The 24,304-nt window shown below is 36.8% G+C and overlaps 1 protein-coding gene across 1 annotated transcript in view; it reads left to right on the top strand.

The window, feature by feature from the left end:
- The window catches only part of DPYD (dihydropyrimidine dehydrogenase), an 807,016-nt gene extending 787,667 nt beyond the window's left edge, over positions 1–19,349 (top strand). The window contains exons 22-23 of the mRNA XM_057718457.1: positions 14,948–15,088; positions 17,913–19,349. Coding sequence (XP_057574440.1) covers positions 14,948–15,088; positions 17,913–18,080 — 309 coding nt within the window. The 3' untranslated portion in view covers positions 18,081–19,349. The remainder of the gene's footprint in view (positions 1–14,947; positions 15,089–17,912) is intronic.
- The last annotated feature ends 4,955 nt before the right edge of the window (positions 19,350–24,304 follow it).

The raw sequence follows: 24,304 nt of genomic DNA, 5'->3' as shown, positions 1-24,304 counted from the left end.
CAACGATCCAAAACCTATGGGATATACCAAAAGCAGTTCTAAGAGGGAAGTTTATAGCAATACAGTCCTACCTCAAGAAACAAGAAAAATCCCTAACCTTACACCTAAAGAAACTAGAGAAAGAAGAGCAAACAAAACCCAAAGTTAGTAGATGAGATAAATCATAAAGATCAGAGCAGAAATAAATGAAATAGAAACAAGGAAAACAATAGCAAAAATCAGCAAAACTAAAAGCTGGTTCTTTGAGAAGATAAATAAAATTGATAAACCTCTAGCAAGACTCATCAAGAAAAAGAGGGAGAGGACTCAAATCAATAAAATTAGAAGTGAAACAGAAGAAGTTACAATGGACACTGCAGAAATAAAAAGCACCATAAGAGACTACTACAAGCAACTATATGCCAATAAAATGGACAACCTGGATGAAATGGACAGATTCTTAGAAAGGTATGACCTTCCAAGACTGAATCAGAAAGAAAGACCAATCACAAGTAATGAAATTGAAACTGTGATTAAAAATCTCCCAACAAACAAAAGTCCAGGACCAGATGGATTCACAGGTGAATTTTATCAAACATTTAGAGAGGAGCTAACACCCATCCTTCTCAAACTCTTCCAAAACATTGCAGAGGAAGGAACACTCCCAAACTCATTCTATGAGACCACATCACCCTGATACCAAAACCAGACAAAGATACTGCAAAAAAGGAAAATTACAGACCAATATCACTGATGAATTTAGATGCAAAATCCTCAACAAAATACCAGCCAGCAGAATTCAACAACACATTCAAAGGATCATCCACCATGATCAAGTGGGGTTTATCCCTGGAATGCAAGGATTCTTCAATATATGCAAATCAATCAATGTGATACACCATATTAACAAATTGAAGGATAGAAACACATGATCATCTCAATAGATGCAGAAAAAGGTTTTGACAAAATTCAACACCCATTTATGATAAAAACTCTCCAGAAGGTGGGCATAGAGGGAATCTATCTGAACATAATAAAGGCCGTATATGACAAACCCACAGCAAACATCATTCTCAATGGTGAAAAACTGGAAGCATTCCCTCTAAGATCAGGAACAAGACAATGATGTCCACTCTCGCCACTACTATTCAACATAGTTGTGGAAGTCCTGGCCAAGCAATCAGAGAAGAAAAAGAAAGAAAAGGAATCCAAATTGGAAAAGAAGTAAAATGTCACTGTTTGCAGATGACATGATACTATCCATAGAAAATCCTAAAGATGCCACCAGAAAACTACTCAAGCTAATCCATGAATTTGGTAAAGTTGTACGATACAAAATGAACACACAGAAATCTCTTGCATTTCTATACACTAACAATGAAAGAGCAGAAAGAGAATTTAAGGAAACAATCTCATTCACCATTGCAACAAAAAGAATAAAATACCTAGGAATAAACCTGCCTAAGGAGGTAAAAGACCTATACTCAGAAAACTATGACACTAATGAAAGAAATCAAAGAAGACACAAACAGATGGAGGGACATACCATGTTCTTGGATTGGAAGAATCAACACTGTGAAAATGACTATACTACCCAACGCAATTTACAGATTCAATGCAATCCCCATCAAATTACCAATGGCATTTTTCACAGAATGAGAACAAGAAATTTTACGATTTGTATGGAAACACAAAAGACCCCAAATGGCCAAAGCAATCTTGAGAAGGAAAGACCGAGTTGGTGGAATCAGGCTTCCTGACTTCAGGCTAATACTACAAGGCTACAGTGATCAAGACAGTATATGGTACTGGCACAAAAACAGAAATATAGATCAATGGAACAGGATAGAAAGCCCAGAGATAAACTGTGGTCAACTAATCTATGACAAAGGAGGCAAGAATATACAATGGAGAAAAGGCAGCCTCTTCAATAAGTGATGCTGGGAAAATTGGACAGCAACATGCAAAAGAATGAAATTTGAACACTTCATAATACCATACACAAAAATAAACTCAAAATGGATTAAAGACCTAAATGTAAGGCCAGACAATAAAACTGCTAGAGGAAAACATAAGAAGAACACTCTTCAATGTAAATAACAGTGAGCTCTTTTTTGATCCACCCCCTAGAGTAATGGAAATAAAAACAAAAATACATAAGTGGGACCGAATGAAATGAATTAGACAAAGTCCTAAAAAGGATGGCCAATTTCTATAAAAATTTCATACCTTAAGTAAATCTTTGTATAATAAGGAAGAGTTTAACAAAAAAACTTTACAAATAAGAACTTCTGACAAAATCCAAAATTCTTGGCTATAAGGCCCTTACTTTAAACCAAGACCTTAATACTACTTTAACATTTCTGTGAAGACAAAAATGTTTCTTTTACTACAGTGCTTATTCTTTACTTTGAAATATGTTCAATATAGTTCCCTTTTCTTCTTGATATTAACCAGATGGAAAAGTTAGGAGAAGGTTGTCCTTGAGGAAGAGATTGATGAGTTCAGGTAGCAGCATGTAGCTTCACATGACAGAAGCAGGTGCAGGTTGGGGAACAATAGGAGAGGAGGGTGGAGAGAGGACATGATTATGTTGTCTGCACTCCTCTCTCTGCTTCCTTCTTTCTATGTCATTTCACTTTATGATTCATCTAATCTTTTCCTATACATTGACTCAACTATCCTCCATCCCTACCTCTTTTTATACTTCAAATCTGTGTCACCCATGATCTTCTGGATATCTCCACCTGGATAGTCTAAACAAGGTTCATAAAGGTCATCATACTTAAAACTAAACTAATTATCATTCCTTCCAAGCCTGATCTTCCTTGTGAGTCCTGTGTCTCAATGAACAACACTCTATCCACCCTCTTACTTAAGCCAGAAATGTGAAAGGTAGCCTAGATTTCATCCTGTGACTCATCCCATTCATGAATGGGATCATGGGACATTTACCAGTGTCCACCATTTTTATCTGTCATGTCTTCTTCCTCTTTTGCTTTTCCCAGCTGCAGAGGCCTTAGTGTAGTGCTTTACACATTCTTTCTTGAAATTCTGAAATATTCTACAAACTGGCCTCCCCCCTTCTTTTCTCATTCTTATCTAATGTATCCCCTAAATATTATGGAGTATTCTTTTTAAAATGCAGTTTTGATTATTTTCCCCTTTGCTTAAACTTCCTACATCTTAACCATGGTCTTAAGGTAAACTCCTTAGCATAACCATCAGGCCTTCATATTTTAGCTTATCTTGGCCTAAGCAGCTTCAGTTGAATGTTGAAAAGTAGAATCCAGGAGGTGGTAAATTGAAGAGTGAATGAAGGCTTCAAAATTAAGGATAAGGCATATGGAATACTCTTTCCTGAACTTGAGAAAGATCAGAAGGAAAGTGATAAGAAGACATGTAGCAGAGAGAAAGGTTGGTTCGTATATGTTAGGATAACCTAGGCTTGCATGTATTTATATGCTAGGAGAGAATAGCTAAAGCTACCAGAAAGGGCATGACTAAAGGAGCTACATCTTTGGTAAGTAGGGATGAAATGAAGTCCAGACAATACATTAGATCATCTTGAATAAGATAGTGATATTTCTTATGATTTTCTACCTGCTGCAATGCCATAGGCATTTAATGAAACTGAATTTGGGTTTACCAGTGTCAGTGTAGTAACTGGCCCGTGTTTGAAGAAAGTGACTGCAAGAAGCTATTTCCTTCATTGAAATACATGGCAAAGTTTGTAAGATTTTAGGAGATTACATTTATGGAAAAAGAGTTTCCTGAATTAAGCTTGGATCTACTCTATCACACTGCTTGGGTTCAAATTATGGTACTGCCATTTAGCACTGAACCTGCCTCAGTTAGCTAATATATAGGATGGACATAATAAAAGACTCTGCTTCACGGGGTTATAAATTAGATAGTGTGTGAAGTGCTTTTAGTCTGAACCAAATATATCCTAAATAAATGTTACCTGCCATTAGCTATGATGTTAGGAATGGACAGCTTGAAGGAGGTAAGGTTAAGGTGACTCTCCATTGCCACATCTCCAATAAAGCGAACTCAAGAATGTCAGTGGGAACACGTAAAGTTCTGGAGGTCAACCAAGTTGGAAGTTTTGAAGAAGTCCATATATTTTTCAGAAAATCTTTATCGCATGCCGACGATGAGACAAGCAATGTGCTAGGAATTGGGCATCTATAGGACAGTAAATAAAGCAGCCAGCCTCTGTCCTCATAAAGCATGCAGAATAGAGAAAGAAACAGGTATTAAAACAAAGAATCACACTAATAGTATAAAATTGTATTTGTAATACAAACTATAAAGAAAAATATAGGATGTATGGAGTCTCTTTCATCACAAGACCCAATTTAGATTGAAGAGAATGAGGAAGGCCTCTCTGAGGAAGTGGCATTTAAGGAGCCCTGTAGACTAGGTAGTGATTAGAATGGTCAGGGGAAAAAAGGATGTTCCCTGTGATTCATAATGTGGTCCTAGATTTGGTGAGTGGCCATGGTTATGGAAACAGAGGCAGAGGTGAAACTGATGAAGTCTTGTTAATTCTTCCTCTAAAACTTACTGATTCTCATTATATACTGAGGGATAAGGGATAGTAAGGAGTAGAAAATAAGGAGACTAAGATGATTAGATTTTTGATTATCTCACTAACTGAGATAAAGAAAAATAAAAGATAATAAATCAGGGTTTTGTTCTTAGTGTTTTTAGGCTTGATGGATTTTTTTGGTGTGGGATGAAAAAATTTAGATTTGAGCATATTGAAATTAATGAATTCAAGTTAATTATGGGCCTGCACTAAAGGATATAAGGAAAAAAGAACTGACATATTGACTACCTACTGGGTGCCAGACATAAGACAGAAGCTTCACATATATTTTCTTATTTCTTACTTAACTTAACACCCTATGAAGGAGTAGGAAATTCTGGGGAAGCAAATGGAACAGTGATCACAAAAATAAGAGAATAATCAGAAGGAAACGATGATGTGGAGGGAAAAAAAAAGAGGAAGTCTTAAGAATGAGGAAGTGGTCCACAGGTCAGAACGCACTGCTCATCTTAGCAAGGGCATCTGGCATTATTTCATTTAGTCTTTCACTTGTAACCACTGAGAGTCCAACTTCCAGTTGGCGATAATTGTCCTATTCACCCATACATCCGTTTCATCATTCATCCAACAACTATTAACGTCCACCCGCTATGTTTCAGCACTGCTCTAGTCACTAGCAATTCAGTAGTGAACAAAACAAAAGCCCAGCTCTCATGGCGCCTACATTTTAGTAAGGAGAACAGATGATAAGCAAATGAACAAGTGAATAAATACTATGTCAGATGATCACAGTGCTGTTGGAGAAGATACAGCAGGATTAGCAGAAAAGGAATTGCTGGAGAGGTTGATCAGGAGATGCCTGCCTGGGTAAATAGCATGAGAGTAAACACTTCAAAGAGTGAGAGAGTGATCAGTACAGATAAACATCTGGGGGGAAGAACATTCCATTCAGAAGGAACAGAAATGCAAAGACCCTTAAGAAGGAAAGTCCTTGGCAGGAAACTATTGAGGCTTTTTAAAAGGAAGAATGACGTGATCTGGAAGGAGAATAAATACTAGATAATGTCAGAAGGCCTCAACTCCATTGTTCTAAATGAAATGATGTGTGTGAAAGTATTGTACGAGGCATAGTTCTGCTCAAATGTGAGGAGCCACGGTTGTTGTCATTTTCATATGAGTCCCTTGCCCCCTTGCCCATTATTTCAGACTCCATCTGGATGACGCAGCCGTGTGGTTGTTCATTCCCCATTGAAATTAACAGGCACGTTCCCTTTAAGAGTCATTTTCACTCTCCATGGGAATCAGACATTGCTTCCTGGGCTTTTATTGTTTTATTGTGCCACACTTACCCAGGCACACTGCGTACTTCCCTCTGCTGCTTCATCATTACTTTTACGTGTTCCCTACAGTGTTTCTTCTGTTCTTGACATACTGTTTTTCCTTCTTCCCTTTTTCCTAGAGGGTCTGGGTTAGCTGTTTTCATGCTTAATATTTTCACTGTCCACCCATCTGTTTATTTTAGCTTGTTTCTTCTCTCCTCTCTGCTGGCCTCTTTATAGATTCCTCTGTTCAATAGTTTAAACTCCATAACACTGCTTTGTTTATCCTCTCAGCTAGCACAGTATTTTATTCCCCATCTGCTATAGAAAGGGCCCCAGTGCCCCACAAAGTTAACTAAGCTCCTCTTGTCTGAACAAATTTTTCAGTCATGCATTCAAGTTTCTAATCTACCCCTACCTTCCCTGGTTATGAGTGTGACAATATTATTTCTAAGCACGCCATGCTCAATAGATCTCATCTTTTGTTCTTTTCTTTCAAATGCCTCAGATAAGACTTAATGGTCCGCTGCTTCAGAAGTAGGCAGTTTCAACATCAGTCAATCAGTTAAGTGTTTATTGAGTATTTGCTATATGACCAGCAGTGTGCTAAGGACCAGGTCTATGTCCAGAGACATACAAGGTACAGTTCAAGGCACCAGGATTTTCCCGATCTCAGTGGAGATGTAGCGCTAACACATATTTATTATGCACTCGCTGCAATCCAGGAGTTGTGCTCGAAACTGGGAGTACAACATGAATTTTAAAAAGAAAGATATCTATCCTTATGGAGCTCATAGTCTAACAAGGGAGAAAGACACATGTTAAAAATTATTTACAGTTCAATCAAATATGTACAAAATGCTCTGGGAACACAGAGGAGTGAAAGGGATTAGTTCTGCCTCCGGTAATTGTGGAAAGCTTCACAGAGATGGTGATATTTAACATGGAGTTTAATAAATTAGTGTTAATTAAGCAGAGAATTAATAATAAAAGCTAATATTTATTGAGTACTTATGAGGTTTCAGGCACTGTTCTGCATACTTGTGGATTAACTCATTTAATCCTCACCATAGCCCTATCAGTACCCATATTTTCCCTATTTCACTGATTAAGTAATTAATAAACAGAGAGGTTAAATAATTTGTTTAAGGTCACACAGCTAGGAAGACATCAAAACCAAGACTTGATTTCAAAATCTGGCTCTAGACCTTGGGCCCTTAATCACTATCTTCTGCTGTCTCTCATGAAAGGAAAAAAGGCAAAAAAGAAAAAAAGGAAGGTAGCATTTCAGGCATGTGAGTCTGTTTGCAAAGCATAGTGTTAATACATACTTGGAATAATATGTAGCCATGGGACCTTAAATCCAATACAAAACTCATTCTTTTGTTCAATAGGATTTAATAGAAAGGACCAAACTGAGGGGCAGTAATGAGGAAAATAATCCAGATTTCTTGATCAGTCTTAAATGATGTGAAAGGGCAAGGGGATGTACTGATTAACCTTCTAGGAATTTCAGCTAAAGCATCAAGAGTGGTTACTCCCAGTGTTACACTGTGATAGGGGGTCCTTGAGAGCCAGAAGTCTTTTCTAGCCAACATGGAATCCAGCTTCTCCGTGCATCCTTGAAAGTTAAAAAAATTGTCTCAGAGGCTGTCAGTCCTACCACAGGCAATAGTCCGGGGCCCTAGAATCAGCCTGGCATCCAGTCAATTTCCTCTTTATCAACCCTACATCTTGATTTTCATTTCATAGTGACACAGCATTTACTGTACATATGGCCATATTGTGGAGCCATCGCTTTTGTGAAAGAAATAGAAAGAAAAGGATTCTGAGGAAGAGGAGGGTAATCAAAATTAGTGCTGGAAGCCTGAAGGGGAACAATGAGATAAACGAGAAAAACAGAACTGGCCTCTAGCAACGGATATAAAGGTCTCCTAAAAGGTGCACCAGGATCTTCTGAAGAAGTTCCTGACACACTCCAGGGGTTCACCTGAACTAGAGAAAAGAAACCAAATGGAAGGCAGCTTTGTCTCCTGGCTGAAGAGAACTGAAGTGACAGTGTGCACATTTGGCCCTGCTAAATGAGAAACGTGCTTTATTCCCAGGCAGCATATAACAGACATTTGAGAGTCTGCCAAGACTTATAAAGTTCCCCGAATGCTTCCCACTTCTGTTGATATATATGAGAATGAATTCTCATTCTCTTTATGAAGCCAGGAATGTATCTCTAACATCTTTGAATTTCTGGGTAGGAAAATGAATGGTTTAGGAGCACTGGTGATGTTTTCATCTCTTCTTCCTGCTGCTTCTAGTAAGAGATGGACTGCATCTCATAAGACTGGCAAGACAGTTGTTGGCAGGAGACCAGTCAGCCTGATCGAGTGGTTTATTATTTCAACTGAGTTGTGAGGGGAAGGAGAAAAGTACTCAGATAAAACTGTAAGGCATATTAGATACTATGAAACATAAAAGGTATGGCACAGAAAGAAAAATAGTGGAGGACTTTCCCAGCAATTTTCAGAAGATACCAGAGAAATGGGCAGGAGGCCTTAACGTTCTCGGTTGTCTATATACAGACAAATAGCAGATGAAATATTATCAAACTGAACTTTAAAACACATGAACAGAATTTGGTAAAAAATCATCTTATAAGTCTTATGGGGATGGTTTGAGATGTGATTCCTGACCAGAATATGATGATGGAAAGATATATCTTGTTTGGAATAAATAGGTCTAATGGAAGGGCTAGGGGAGGAGCAGTATATGTCAAAAAGATATACACGTGCATGGAAATCCACAAACCTGAAGGTGAAGCATGGAGGAAGCAGCTGCAGGAGAGTGAAAGGAAAGGAAAACAGAAATGTTATCCTGGGACTACATCAGAGACCTCGTAACCAGATGGTTAATATGGACGGGCAAGATAGAGCAGCGATGTGAGCCTTTACAGACTTCAGCTGAAAATCCCACTCCACTAAAGGCAAAACATCAGAAAAATTATTGAATTGCCTTGTTGGAAATATAATCTCACAAAAGAGAGAGAAGCAATGAGGAACTTACTGCATTGGCTTGTTTCTGATTCCTTATAAAACTCTGTTTGGGGAAAAGGGCAGCCAAAAGAATCTTGAAGGAAAGTAACCATCCCATAGCATCGTAGAGCTTGATAGGCCACAGAAAGGAAGTCTGAGCTTAAATGTACAAGTATGCCACCTTCACTAAATCTACTTTCAGGGAGTTCAGAAACAATAGAAAACCATCCCGTAGTCAGAGCTCTAACCTGAACATGGATCAAGTAGAATGAGAAGCCGTCAAATTGAAATTTGATGACATAATCTCTGAGTTTCATAAGGAGTAGGAAAAGAGTTAAGCATTTAGATAACTCAGTATTCATTGGTCATATGAGAAAATAGAGATCACATTACCAACGATGATCATAAAAGAGTCACATCAAGATTTTAAAATGTTCCAGAAGTACCAAAGCCTCAAATTATCTGAATTTGGAGAAAATATTAGGAAAAATGGAAATATATTTTGTCTATTAAAAGTTAAAAAAAGAGAGAATCCATCCACTACTTAGAGCAGATGGTATGCTGTTAACTTACAATTAGAACTGTTCAACTCCTATTATCTTTCTAGCATCCCCATAAAGAATGCTCTTAGAACTGAAAAGGACAGGGAAAACATATTGGAGAGTTGAAGCCCAAGATAGGTAAGGATATAGTCAAAACACATCACATTTAGCCTCATTAAATGAATTTAAATCCAAAGTGTCTGGCAAGAACTTGCTACTTTAAAGCCTGAGCCAGCCCACATAAAAAGAATATAGTGATCAGGGCCACAGAGCTATACTGAACCAACCTTGACCATACCCAAACCTCACCCATCTGTCTCACTCAGTAACAGGCTCCCCCTACTGTCCCTTCTCTCATCTACTTCAGTTCCCAGGTCCTCACTAGCTTCTAACCCACCTCTTGGTTTGCTTGCTTCTGTCACCTTCTCCACTAATCTGCTACTTTATTTCCTGAATCATGCTTTGTTTCTGCCTTCCCAACTCAGCATATTCACGCTGTCCTGTTATCAGAGTTCTACCGAATTTAATCTCAAGACTTCCCTTTCTAATTGTACAGTCACCGTCTCTGTCTCCTAGCTCAGAGGACCTTATATAAGATATCGAAAATAAATTGCAAGCTATATCTTTGAAAGTACTGGGGTGAGTCAAAAATTATCCACACTCTGGCTGTAGAATTTATTTTAATTAACTTTTAGAAAAGACAAATACGTCATTTTTTGACATAATCTTCTTGCTTTTCCATACCCTTTGTCCATCTGTCAACAAGCTTTCATATTCCCTCATTAGAAAATGTTTTAGGCTGAGCTGCGAGGCACAAATGCACCATTGTCTTCACTTCATCAGAAGTGAACCCAGCTCCTTCTTGATGGCTAACACATGTGCAGTCTTCCCTGAACTTCTCTTTCCATTCATACATACTTCTTCCCAACAAAATATTTTCTCCATACTGTGCACAAAGTCTTCGATAAATAACAGCGCCAGGTACACCCTCAGACAACAAAAAACAAATCACTGCACGCTGCTCTTCTTTTGCGCAGATCACAAGCGGGGCATCCATTTTTGCTCGCACTGCAGTTACAAATGAACTGGTGTAACACATTCACACCTGCACAGCAGTGACTGGGGAGACAGTAGCCTTAAACAGAAAGCACTGATAAGACAGTGCGGCCAACAGAAGTTTTAATATAACCAGAGTGTGGATAATTTTTGACTCACCCTCATATTTTTGTATGGTATAGCTGTATCACACTGCTGAAAAATAAATGGTGCTCCCGGTTCTTTAGAAAAGGCAAAGGTTGATTTGGCAAGGGGAGTGAAGAAAAGATAGAAGTAGACTAGAAAGCTTCATTAAGGATCATTAAACTTTTGACTTGAGAGCCTTAGTAAAGGAAGAAATTATCAAGTGTCAGCTTAAATTCAGTGAGAACAAACCAAAGTATCTCATTTCCTATTTTGCTAGGTTTATGACGCAAGTAGTGAACTTGATATAAAAGATAAGAACCTGTGACATCGGTAATGGTACAGATAAGAAAATGGTAAAGTCATTAAACAGCTACGTCCAAATAATTTCGATCTGTTTCGGATAGACGTCTTAGTGATTGCCCACCACACACTGTCCTTGGTCCTGGCCTTTAAATGACACTTTTTACAGGTACTGTAGATAGTGTGCTAATCAGATGTGTAGAAGACTTAAATCTAAGAAGGATGGTTAACATGCCACAACTTGAAAATACTTCAATCACTTGTAAAAAAAATTGGCCAAAACTAAGAAATACACACTAAGCATAATATATTAAGTATAATGCGGCGGGGATGGCATGGGGACACTCAGTTCCTCACTTTTGATCCTAAACAGAAATATTGACTGATCTAGTTTTTAAATGTTTGATTATCCCAAACAAATAATTAACTGACAAAGATGTGATTCTAGAATTCTGTACTCCTTCCCAACATTAATTTTGGGAACACATATTTAAATCAAATGTATCATCTATACTTTAAAGAATTTGGCATCACTGTTTCCACATACACCTTCATACACAAACTTTTCCGCTAATCAGGAATGGCTATAGCAGATCACGCGACCTCTGTATATCCACACCAGGCTTGGGATAATAAATGTAGGTTCCCTAATCTCCACAGATGTGTGTCCAACAGGGACTAGACTCACCATATGTGCTTTACTGATTAGATGCATCCTTCAGCAAACTCCAAATTCCAGAACGTGTACTGAAGGGTATTTATAAGCTGGCAGTACTACCTGAAAGCTTGGAATTTTAAAAACATGTCCATATTTTCTGCCAAATCGAAGGATAATTCATTTTCTTCAATATTCTTTCCAAAATAATTTAAAATAGTTGTCATTCTTTTATCCTCTTCCAGATTAAAATATATATATATGTATATATATATAATTTTCTTAAGGACTATGATGAATGAGGGGTGACTTTTTAACACCATGTGTTAATAATTTTTAGAGGCTCCAAGGACTTTGTTTTATTTAGTTTCACATTAAACAATGATGTTTTAATAAATGACAACAGCAAGTCTCCAATACAGAGCAAAAGACATATTTGATATACACAGAATGTGGATTTGTTTCCTACAATAAAATCTCTTAGAAATATGCATTGTTTCTTTGGAATAAGCCTTATAAGCTGAATGACTGTCTAGGGAGTTTCATGTTTAATCATCTTTTGAATATTTACTGATGATTTCAGTCAAGCCGTGATCTAATTCAATGAAACAACTGTTTTGACTGCTTTGTTTACTAGATTGAAAAAAGTATTTTCTATCACGTATAGTCTTTTACAGCCATAGAGTGATCTCATGCATTCACTGTTTTAAAATACTATGAGAAAATATTAAACATACCTAGATACTTTGACTATGATTATTTTGTATTTAAAGAGGTACTCAAATCTTTTTGTGACTCTCATATTAATAAAAATATTCAGTAAATCAAAAAGTAGCTATTAGCTCATACAACTGTGTGACTAGTATTTTGCTGTATGATTAGGATATAGAAAAACTAAAGATACATTTATTTTAACAAATATTTGAGTACCTATCATGTTTCTGTGATCTCGGGAGCAAGATACACAACATCAGACACAAAGATGAGTAAGGCCTCCTAAGAGACTGCAAATAGGAGCTAAATGTAGAAAATATCTACAGCATGAAGTAGACTTTGCTAAATGGAGAAATAACAGATGAATCAGCAAAGCAGAGTGCTTATGATCATAGAATTTGAAGTTAGGAAGCACTGGTCTGAATCCTTGCTTCATCGTTTACTTAATTTTGTACCTTAAATGTCATCCTCCATAAAATGTGTGAGATTTTAATGGGAACATGCTTTAAAATGTTGGCACTGGCCCAATACATAGTAGGAACTCAGAGTAATCTGTAATCATTAGTTCCACATAATAGATAAAATACTATAGTCCATTGGTGGGACAAGGGGAGAGGATGAAGAGGGGAGAAGGAGAGGAGGAAAAGATGTAGGAGACAAAGGAAGAAGAGAAAGAAGAAGAGGGAGAGCCTAGCTTCAATATGGTTAGAAAAGAAGGAAGAATTGAGGAGATCTTCGTGAAGCAGCGGCACGTGAGATGTCTTTGAAGAATGGACAGCATTTTTCAAAGTGAAGATGGGAAGAAAGGCTATTCTGGACAGAGGACTCAAGATAAAATTAGGTGCCAAAGGAGTTGATTGACAAGTATGTTCAGTGCAGGGCATGTGTCCAGTGTAGCTGAAGCACATGGTGTTTGGAAGTGAGAAATAAGACCAAAAAAGACTACTTGGTAGAAAGCCTTAAATGCTAGACTTAAATGTGAAACTGTATTTAATGCAACAGATTTTTGAGTAAGGTAGTGAGGAATTTAGTCTGTGCTCTACAGCATAGATTAAGATGACAACACTGCATAAGGTAGAAAGGAAAGGAAGAATATGAGGATGAGACTTACCAGGTAGGCTTTTGTAACTGCATTAGAAGTAATGGGAAATTAATTAGTAGTCATTAAAGATTATAGTAGACATGGAAAGATGATTCAAAAAACTATTGCAGATCCAGAACTTAGACGTCTTGGCAACTGATGAGATATTGAAACAGGGAAAAATTCAGAGTGAAATGCAACTCTGAAATTTCAGGCTTCAGTGATTGAAAAAATCCTAACCATGTTCATGAGCCTAAGGAAATCAGAAGGAAGATCCAGTTTTGTGATGTTGATGAAAAGTTCCTTGAATGGTGAATTTGATGTACCAAATTTTAGTGACCATGCTCATCATGCAGCTGATAAAAGTAGATCTTGAGTTTGTGAGACAAATTCAGAATAGAGATATTGATTTGGACATCAAGCGCCCCCTACAATCAGACTGTGGTATCGTTGAAATTATAGATTCAACACACTGAAAAGAAAATAGTAAAGACAGTAAGTTTTCAATCATCTTATTTCTTGAGAGAGACACAAATGAACAGTATATAGTAATGTAAACTTTGTTTCAGTTTAAAAGCTCAGAGTCATAAGCAATATGTCATTTAGAGCTGAAACAGGAAAAAAAAGAGTGAAAAAGGGTAACCAAGGTCATAAAAAGAAGAGCAGAAAATAAAATACCAAAGAGAATATAGGAAGATGCCTTTAAATAAGAGTCAACCTCCTCGAACATGGACTTTGAATTCAAACAAAAGATCATCTTGTTAAAAGTTAAAAACAGAAGCAGAAAATCTTGACAGCATACTAATTTGACAAACGTTGTTACATTCTTCTGTTTTGTTTTATGAAACAAAGTGTTTCTTATTGTTGCTGAAACATCTTCTGTGCTTCACATATTAAGCACACTTCCAATTAATATGAAGAACAAAGCAATGTGTAATGGCATGAAAAATCTTCAATGATGAATGAAGAAAATCCTAGTTCTTTAAGAGTAAAAGAGCATCTTATTTAGCTATTAAATTAACCTAATTAATTAACATAAATTAGAATTTTTAAATAATGAAATATACTCTTCAAGATATGACAGGTGGGTATGCTATCAAAGCACTCTTCTAAATGAAAATGTAGACTCCACATGCAGTGCTATAAATGCATAGCATCCACATTTTTATTCCCCTCATCCCTAGCAATCTGAAGTTTTCTACTATCAGTGCATTACCCGTTGTCACATGTCATTACTTTGGGATCATTCAAAGTCCAAAATTGAGAAAAAGTAAGCCACAATCACTGAAAAGGGTGTCATTTCTTCTGTCCCCAGAAATGCTGATTTAGATCATTTGTAGCAAACCTGTTGAAGGCAATTAGTTAGGTCTTGTGTTTCTAAGCTATGTATGTAGAGAAAGCCCATCTTTCAGGAAACAAATATGTAAGCTACAATTATAAAAAGTATATCTGTGAGAACTACAATATCCAAAAGCTTCTAAGTTATATAATGCAACAGTCTATAAAAACAGGGAAATTGGGACAGATATTAATCATCACATGGTAATGTTTTAAAATGAACACTGTAAGTAATTCAGTGCCTATCTTTTAGGATGTGATTGGAAAAGCACTGCAGTACCTTGGAACATTTGGTGAACTGACCACCTTTGAGCAAGTTGTGGCTGTGATTGATGAAGAAATGTGTATCAACTGTGGCAAATGCTACATGACCTGTAATGACTCTGGCTACCAGGTAAGACCCTTGTTGTAATTAGGATGCTGTGAGGCATGTTTCTTCTGGCTTTTGTAGCAGAAAGCATCTTCCGTCGCAAAGTGTGGGATTCAGACCAGACGTGCCAAACATTGCTTCTCAGCAGTGACATACATAGCTCTCCGTCCTCTCACCCACATAGCCTAGTGAGTTTTTAAAGGGAAACCATAACTCATGCTAACGATGCCACCGTTCAGTGCACAGTATTGTTTTCAGATCAGTTCATCACTCATAAAATTGGAAGGAAAAATTCAAACAAAAAGAGAAATTCACACAATTATAGCCATGAGGAAGCATCATGCTTTCATGCAGACGGAAGGAAAAAGAACTACCATTTATTGCCACGAGCCTGAAAGGACTTGCTTCTTTCTACCAAAAGAGAATGTTCTTCCATTTAGTATCGATTGGACTTTTACTACAGTTAGAAAGAAAAAGCATTTTCCCACCAACTAGTTGTGCTAGTTGGGACCAGACATTCCTCTGTGGCTAGAAAAGCCAGTAAGTTATATTCCTACCACATGAAGTGAGGCAGAGATTCTTCCCAGGTCCTCAGCCTGTAGCTGACAGTCTGCCATGGGACAATAAAGAAAAGATGGTCATTCAACTGTCTTCAGGCTAAAAACTACAGAATAATATTATTTTCATTAAACATTTCAGGCTATAAAGAAGTATAATAAAGTAAAATAAGATCCCTTTAAGATGATTAATGAATTTTCAAGATAGATAAAATGGCCCATTTTTTAAAATTGTAGTTCATTTACCTTATTCAGCTTGGAGAAAGGTCCTGTTCACTTGGTACAATTTTACGTATTCTGCTGACCACCTAATAGAGGTATGACAGACATAATTTTCATTTTTAAAAAATCTCTTCCTCCTTAATTTAACACTATTTCTATACCAAATTTTTACCCATTATATCACTTTTTTTAGCTGAAAAGTGTTTCTAACAGTTATTCTGAAAATGCTAATCATATCACTTTCATTTCATCTTTCCTCTAATTAACCAATCAGAGATAAGTCAGGAAGTTCTCTCACTAAAGTCACAGCATCAGGGTTCTAACATCTTAAATCTTAGAGGTTATGACGCCCACCTTGGAATTCTAGCCTTGGTACCACTTCAGCAAAAATAATCTTATTAATGAGGGGGAAAATCACAATTCTGCATTTAAAAGATTTTTAAAGTCCTTCTTTGACTCTTCTGTCTCAAAAATAACAGAAAAATCAAAATCTCCAACTGAATGTAAAGTTTTACATGTTCGCACATTTTCAAAGTTTAAGATTTCTAAAACATAAGTATCCTTTTATATTCATCAACTGCTTCTTGGATTTCTATTTATAAAAGGGTGCATAAGGAAGAAAAATAGCTTTTGCTCATGTAAACAGCCATCTGAGATGTTTTACAAAACATGGCAACAATTTGTTTAGACAAATTTTCTAATGGTTTGTCATAGCTACAGTTCTTGTTCAGACATAAGGGTGTTTCCTTAAAGATCAGAATTTTTAAAAAATATTAAGCAGTCTGACAATTTAATGAGGCCATTTTCATCTTTGTGTGCATAAAAGAGAAAAAAGTTATAGTTACAAGTTACAAGTAACCTCATTGGAGGGAGGTAAATTTTTAAACAAAAAAACAAATATTTCGAATTGGATTATAACACATTGTGTATGACACAGGAAAAAAATTAGAATTCAGTAATTATTTGAAAATGTAAGATTTTGCAGACCTGGCCTCAAGGAGTATCTGGGGCAAAAAGGGAGCTTAATGTCCCTCATAATTTTTCTCAGCCCCCTAGCTCATCTCTCCAATTTAGCATGCAGTCTGAGTAAAACTATTGACTTGTTCTGCAAAAGAGACTTCCAGAGAAGTCCCCAAGTCCCCTCTGCCCCCACATAGCTGCCCTGAAGTACCCCCAGGTGGAAATTCTTGCATGTTGCTTCCACTTTTGAAATGTCTCTCTTTAACAGGCTAACAATCACCATCACTTTAAATAAAAATCTCAGTTGTAGATTTCACACTAGGTGTTTTCATTGCCTATTATAGATTGCATCATGTTAAAAGAAAGAAAGGAAGGAAAGATGAGAGGGAAGGAGGAAGAACAGAATAAATTACTGAATTTCTCAAAAGTCTGAGCAGTTTTAGAGCTGAAGCCTTATCCTGGTTCTCCCAGCCGAGGAGTGTCGGGCCAGGACCAGGAGCCAGGTGTCCAGGCTCCCATCTTTCAGTGCTCTCTCCCCTTGGTGGTGGGGTAATGCCTAGAATCAGCTTGGAAATCCTGAAACCTGAAAGCTGGCTCTTATGCTATTTTTTTTCTCCTGCTGCCTTCTTCTAAACCCTACAAGCACAATTTGAAATCCAAACAAGTTCATTCATCACCCCATCTGACAGTGACTCTTCTCCACTGTTGAGAACTAGGAGTGTGAGGGGGACAAGGTGTGGAAGCTCCCTGCCCCCCTCAGGTAGCCGACACCCACCCAGTCATGGGCAGACTGGCAGGACCCGCTCTCTTCTCAGAATGCAGGAACCTAGAGAGTTACTATGTTATGAAATATTTTCCTCACACAAAGCAAGAAAAATACCTCTAAGGAATTTTAAACATTGTGTTTCGAATTTAAAAGGATTTCTTTTCTTTTTTTTTTTTCCCCTCCTCTCTGGCAGCTCAACTGTTGCTATAGCTGCACCACAGCACTGGGCGTAGTTGTCTCCAAGTGCAGCTCTCCTGCAGTGGAGAAAAGCGTTGATGCTAAAATGGGGGCATTCTTGACCTTTGTGGGCCGTGACAGCAAGACTCTTTCTTTCTGTTTGCAGGCTATCCAGTTTGATCCTGAAACCCACCTGCCCACCATTACTGACACTTGTACAGGCTGTACCCTGTGTCTCTCTGTCTGCCCTATTATCGACTGCATCAAAATGGTTTCCAGGACAACACCTTATGAACCAAAGAGAGGCTTGCCCTTGGCTGTGAATCCCATGTGATAAGGTGCTTTGTGGAACAGTTGCTGTGAACTTTGAGGTCACCTACTTATGCTGATCTTTTTAATTGTGATCAGCATGCTCAGCTCTTTCTAAATTCAAACAAATAGGTAATGTCTACGTAACAAAAGATAATTTCTAAAGAATTTCCTAAATCTTAAAAACGTCTACTGCCAGTGACCATTCAGTTTCTGGTCATAAAATAGAATAATTCTTTTCTGAGGAAAATTGTTAAATATAACTAGGTAGCAGTTAATTGGATGTTCACCATCAGTTGTCCATTATGAAAAATACTAACTTTTTTGTGGCAATTAATGCTACAGTTTCCAAATTGCCCTATGCTGGTCTCTGTCTTTGATTCCTAATTGTAAGTGAAATTAAGTATTTTAGAACAAAGTACAATCAAGCAAATATTTCCAAGGAAACATTTTATAATTAAAAATTACATTTAATTTTAACTCTGTTTCTAAGCAAAGATAATTAGCTCCATAAAGCTCAAATGAAGTCAAATAATTATTTACTGTGGCAGGAAAAGAAAACCAAGAGGGTTTGGGAAACTTTTTTAAAGGCTGTTCCCTGAAATAACTTCTTTTTGGTACTGGGTACTGAAGCCAAGAATGTTTAGTAACCATTTGTATCATGCTGTGCTCTTCACCCCTCACACCTGAGATGGGTGTCCAAGCACCACCAATGAATCAACATGACATTCTTCTTTAAATATTTAAACTATGTTCCTAACAAAGTAAGACGTTAGGATGAAACTCTGGTTAAAGCCACTCTTTTGCTGTGCACAGATCTGTTCTATCTGCTTCTAATAGTAACCTTCGTGATTTCAGCAATGAATGTGTGAACACAGCTCAGATTATACAGCAGTGGGTCATGGGCTTCATTATTCAAGAATGAAAAATATAATATTGGTAATACATATTAAATGTGCAACACCGCTTTACCAACTCTTTATTTTAGTGTTTACATTGAATTTCCAAAGTAATTAAATGAAAAAGAAATGGATATTTTCTGTTATTGCCAAATAATATTGTTTTATTTCTCTCTTTTTATAATCAGCAAGCAGCAGCCTATAAATTTGTTTATCTCTTCTTTGTGATATATTTTAATATGAATCCATAAGTAGTAAATCTTTATGTAATCATCTGTGGCATATTTCTGTGACAAATGAGAGATCAAGAAAAATTAAATGTTTGATTATGCACTTTTAGAAATTCAAATTTACCACAAAATCTGTATGATTGAATAATATCAAATAAAATTTTATAAAGCATTTTAAATAACAAAGTATTTTGCTGTCTCTTTTACAATTCCATGTCAACCATTTATATTTTGAGGTAGAGCAGTTGGGAGTTAATTCTCCAGTAAATTCCATTCACATTCAGTAGTACATACAAAGCTAGTTCAAATCTAATGAAGATGTCGTTAAGATTTCCTCTCCGATGATCCCCCTTTCTATATAGATGATGCTAACATCTATACCTCCAAGTTGGACTTCTATCCATGTATCTGACCACTTGCTGTATTTAAGCATTTCAAACCCAATTTCAAAAGTCAAAATAGTTACTTCTCCCACTTTTTATCTTCCTGCTTTCATCCTGTCCTTTATCATGTCCAACAATTTTACTCCTAAAACGTTCCTCAAGTCTTTGCCCAGTTTTAAATTGTAGAAACTGCCATGGTTCATTCCTTCAAGCTGTATTATCCAGCTCTTGTAATAACCTCCTAGCAGGTCATCCCACAGCCCCTCCTACTTCTTCAAGTGCTATTTTATTGGTAGATTACTTGCCAACATGAATGTCCCATCATATTTATCCACCATCATAAAAACCTCTAGATCCTCTCCCATGTTAACAAATTAAATGCAGTCTCATTAAAATGAAATTCACTACTCTCCTACTAAGGTCCCCCACTACTATTCCAAACATACGTCCCTTATATACTCTGGGCTTTAACCAACATTGGAAGATAACTACAGTCTCTGGAGTTTGATACCTGGCTGTCAATTGCTTGTTACCTCAGACAACCAAACCTCAACTTCCTAATCTATTAAAACTGGTATTAAAATAGTTTCTAATTCCTAAGGTTATTGTGAGGATGGAACAAAATAATACAGGTTAATTAAATAACTCTCACTGAGTAAGTAATCAATTATTTTTCTCTTATTTAAAACCATCCTATAAAGAAACAATTTAGAAAATAAAGGTCTTTTGAATACAAATCATCTTCTGTCTCCTCTTATGTATTGTCATTTTTTTAAATTCATTTATTTATTGGCTGTGTTAGGTCTTTGATGCTGCACACGGGCTTTCTCTAGTTGTGGCGAGCAGGGCTACTCTTTGTTGTGATGTGCGGGCTCCTCATTGCTGTGGCTTCTCTTGTTGAGGTGCATGGGCTCAATAGCTGTGGCTCACGGGCTCTAAAGCGCAGGCTCAATAGTTGTGGCACACAGGCTTTGTTGCTCTGTGGCATGTGGGATCTTCCTGGAGCAGGGATCAAACCTGTGTCCCCTGCATTGGCAGGTGGATTCTTAACCACTGCAACACCTAGGAAGCCCCTGTATTGTTACTTTAAAATTAAATAGTTTATACTGAAACAAGTAAATCTTACTGGTTCCCTTGTTAATAATGAGTCCATTAAAATCTTTAACATATCTTCACTTAAAATATGTTTATACTAGAGCTCATATAAGCAGGTTATACTTTATAATAAATACAGAATTTCAATAATTAAAAAACACTCAGTTTCTGAGATCTTATATTGTCTGAAGAGACTATCAGAGGTCTGTCTTATACTACTCATGTGAGAGCCTTATCACTATAATAAAATAACTTAAAAATTCTTGTTGACTTTGTATATTAAGAAAAAAATTACCTGTAAATATTGTTTACATGTATGTCACACATTTTTAATGCAGAACAAGTTCTTCTATCACTGTTTTAAAACACTATCAACCAAAACAACAGCAATAAATCTAAATTAAAATGTAAATAAAACATCTCATTTAAACAAACAGTAATTCGATCAGAATAAAAGTTATTAGCCCATTTCACAGATGAAAAACCAAGGCTCAAAGAGTTTATGCAATTTGCCCAAGACCATACACTGAAGAGGGCAAAGTCCATATTTAAACCTAATACTCCACTCCCCCGCTGCGCAGCCCGCAGTACCTGTTCCCCATCTTCACTTGTGCTTTCCAAACCTTCCTATGAATATGAAAAAAGTTATTCATCTTACACACAGATTATTAGAATCTGGATCTGCTGCTTGCCAAGTGCATGAACTTGGATACGTTAACTGGAGCACTGAGCCTCAATTTCCTCATCTGTAAAATGGAGATGATTATAGCTTTGCATTTAATACATTAGATGTAATTATAATTTCTGTTGCTGTTATTTATGAACACAGAACTTTCAAATACACATTAAAGAGATAAAAGGCTACTAGCAAAAATCTACATTTGCTAGACTCAAAATCAGACTATCTTAGTATTAACTGGTGGTATGACTTCCTAAGCATTCATTCCTTACCTTAGCAATCTGGAAAAAAACATTCCAAGCAGTTGGAAGATCAAGCTTCTTTTAAAAAGAGAGTAGGGTAACTAATTCTAACAAAAATGAAAGATCCCAGTAATAAAACTTACATATGTTTTTAATTATCCAATTATCATATTTAGAAATGGAGCTCAGCTGACGACTTTCAGATGATACCCTCTCTTCCAGATCATTTTGCTAAGCAGGTATTATCTATTTTTCTACAATATGAATATTTGGAGATGCATTGTTCAGTTTTGGTGGTCTTAGGGTGGCACTTAATGGTCTGAAGAAATTATGTTATAACCATTGTCTGAAAGAGTTAAGATACAGTCCTTAGAAAAGAGCTTATTACCTGGCAGGATCTGATCTACTTCTATCCTAAAGTTAATTGAATTAACAGGAAAGCCATTAGACACACCATTATCCACCCAGAGCTGTAATTTTTCCTTTTATCCACAGATGCATACAATTCAGCAAACTGCCTGCAGAGTGAAGATTTGGACCAGATCTTTAATGATTCTGGGAGGTTCATGTAGTCTAGCTCTTTCTTTTATTAATTAATATGGTAACATTAATTAATGCAGATTTTCTGCTTACATTTTTAAATTTACAAATGACATTTTTAAAGTTAGTAGTCCCACCCGGGTTGGAAACTTGCATGGCTAATTGTCCCTCTGAGTCTATTAGCCTTTCATTAACAGCTTTTATAAACTCTGATATTGTCTATCATTGTTTTTCATATTTACTATTCGTCTACTATGCACTATAAACTGTCGTGCAATCAAAGAAACCAAGTCATTTTGTCACTGGTAAATAGTCTATACTAGTGACTCATACCGATTAATCTATCTGTGCAGTTATTTATTTACAGAATTTATGTAGCACTTTTCTATATGCTGTGTTCCACAGACACCAAGAGTCTTCTGTGTCCCTGCCTTCTCTAATCCACTACCACTGATGAGTTCAAATTCACATACTGCTGGCAGTTTTTGAAGATTTGTATTAGTCAACATATGGGTTAAGACCTCTTCTCTTACCAATAATTTCCCTTTATGTGTCTGTTGAAAATAAGATCTACCTGCCTATTACTATTGCTGGCTTATTCATCTTTCCTAGCCTTATGGTATCCATCTCCATGGACTCTAGTATTTGGTCAAAGATAAAACGCAACTATACATACACACACACACACACACACACATACAGACAACACATACAAGTGTGAGAAAAACACACGTATGCTAAGATTCAAGATTATTGAAAAGGTTAAGCCTGCATATTTTCTTACAGGTATAAGAACCTGAGTGAAAGATAAGGAACTCTCAGTTCAATTTATGTCTTTAGGTAAGAAACTTAAAAATGCTTATTTTCTCTATTTTAAAAGAACCCCTTTTGAGTGAAAGGAAGAGGGAGGGCTTAGGGGTTTGGGACAGGACTGCAGGAAGCTAATCATATATATATTTTTTCATTCCCCTTTTGTTTTGCAACATTTGGGAGACTGCATCTTGCTCCTCCTTCTTATAGACTGTGATGTTTTGATGGGGCTTCAACCAACGTATGTGCTTGGGCGGGGGGGGGGCATGTATTTAATAACGAAAGTTCATTTTCTCTTTTGAGACTATGAGCATGAGTAATTTTTATCCTACTCCAAAGTCTTGCCAACAATTATGTCCAATGACAATTATGTCCTATTGCAATATTATTCTGAGCTAACCCTTAAGATAAAAATCTTTGAAAGTTTCCTGAAGACAAGAACATGGTAACTTTATGCCCTCTTCTGCTAAAGACAGCAGTATAGGAGTCCAAGGACCTAACAAAGAACACCATAGATAAAACATTCACATTAAAGATAAGAGGAGAAAAATTGGCCACTCCAAAGTCTATTTGTGTCATCCCCACTTCTCTGAATTTCAAATGTATATATCGGAGTGCTTATTGCACAATAGATATTCAATTACAAACCCTAACCCCAGATGCCTAAAGTCAATTCTTATCTCCTCCTTAGTTCATCTCTTCTCTTCCTTCCTCATATATCATAGCTTTGCTCTTCTTCTAGTCACTCAGGATTGATCATTGGAATTACAATAAACTCTTCCTTTCCTTCCTGCCCCATATCAGTCAGGATGCAAGTGACAGAAAACCTAATTCAAAATATTTTAGGAAAAGAAAATGTTATTGACTTTCATAACTAAAAACCCAGGAGTAGTTGGATCCAGAGTTTCATGTAATGACATCAACAGAACTCAGATTCCTTCATCTCTCTGTTCTGCCTTCTATGGCTTTATTTTCAGCCTCCACTTGTGACCCCTGGAGCTTAAAGTTCACATCATCTTTCTTGTATCATAACAAATAATATATTGTTGTGTGGTAGGCAAAATAATGTCCCCTCCCCAAGCTGTTTATGTCCTAATGCCTGGAACCTGTGAATTTATTGTGCTACATAGCAAAGGGGGAATAAGTACCAGATTGAATTAAGGTTGCTAATCAACTGACCTTAAAATGGGGACATTATCCTAGATTATCTCGGTGAGCTAAATATAACCACAGGAGTCCTCAATAAGTGGAACAGGCAGACAGAAGAGAAAGAATGTCAGAGTGAGGCAATTAAGAAATGCTCAACTGGTCATGTAAGGCTTTGAAAATGGAAGGGGTAACAAAGCAGGGAATGCAAGCACCTCTAGAAGC

Source organism: Hippopotamus amphibius, chromosome 1 (genome assembly GCF_030028045.1).
Source record: "Hippopotamus amphibius kiboko isolate mHipAmp2 chromosome 1, mHipAmp2.hap2, whole genome shotgun sequence".
NCBI lineage: Eukaryota > Metazoa > Chordata > Mammalia > Artiodactyla > Hippopotamidae > Hippopotamus > Hippopotamus amphibius.
Note: the sequence above shows the minus strand (reverse complement) of the source record. Positions and strands in the feature narration are given on the sequence as shown.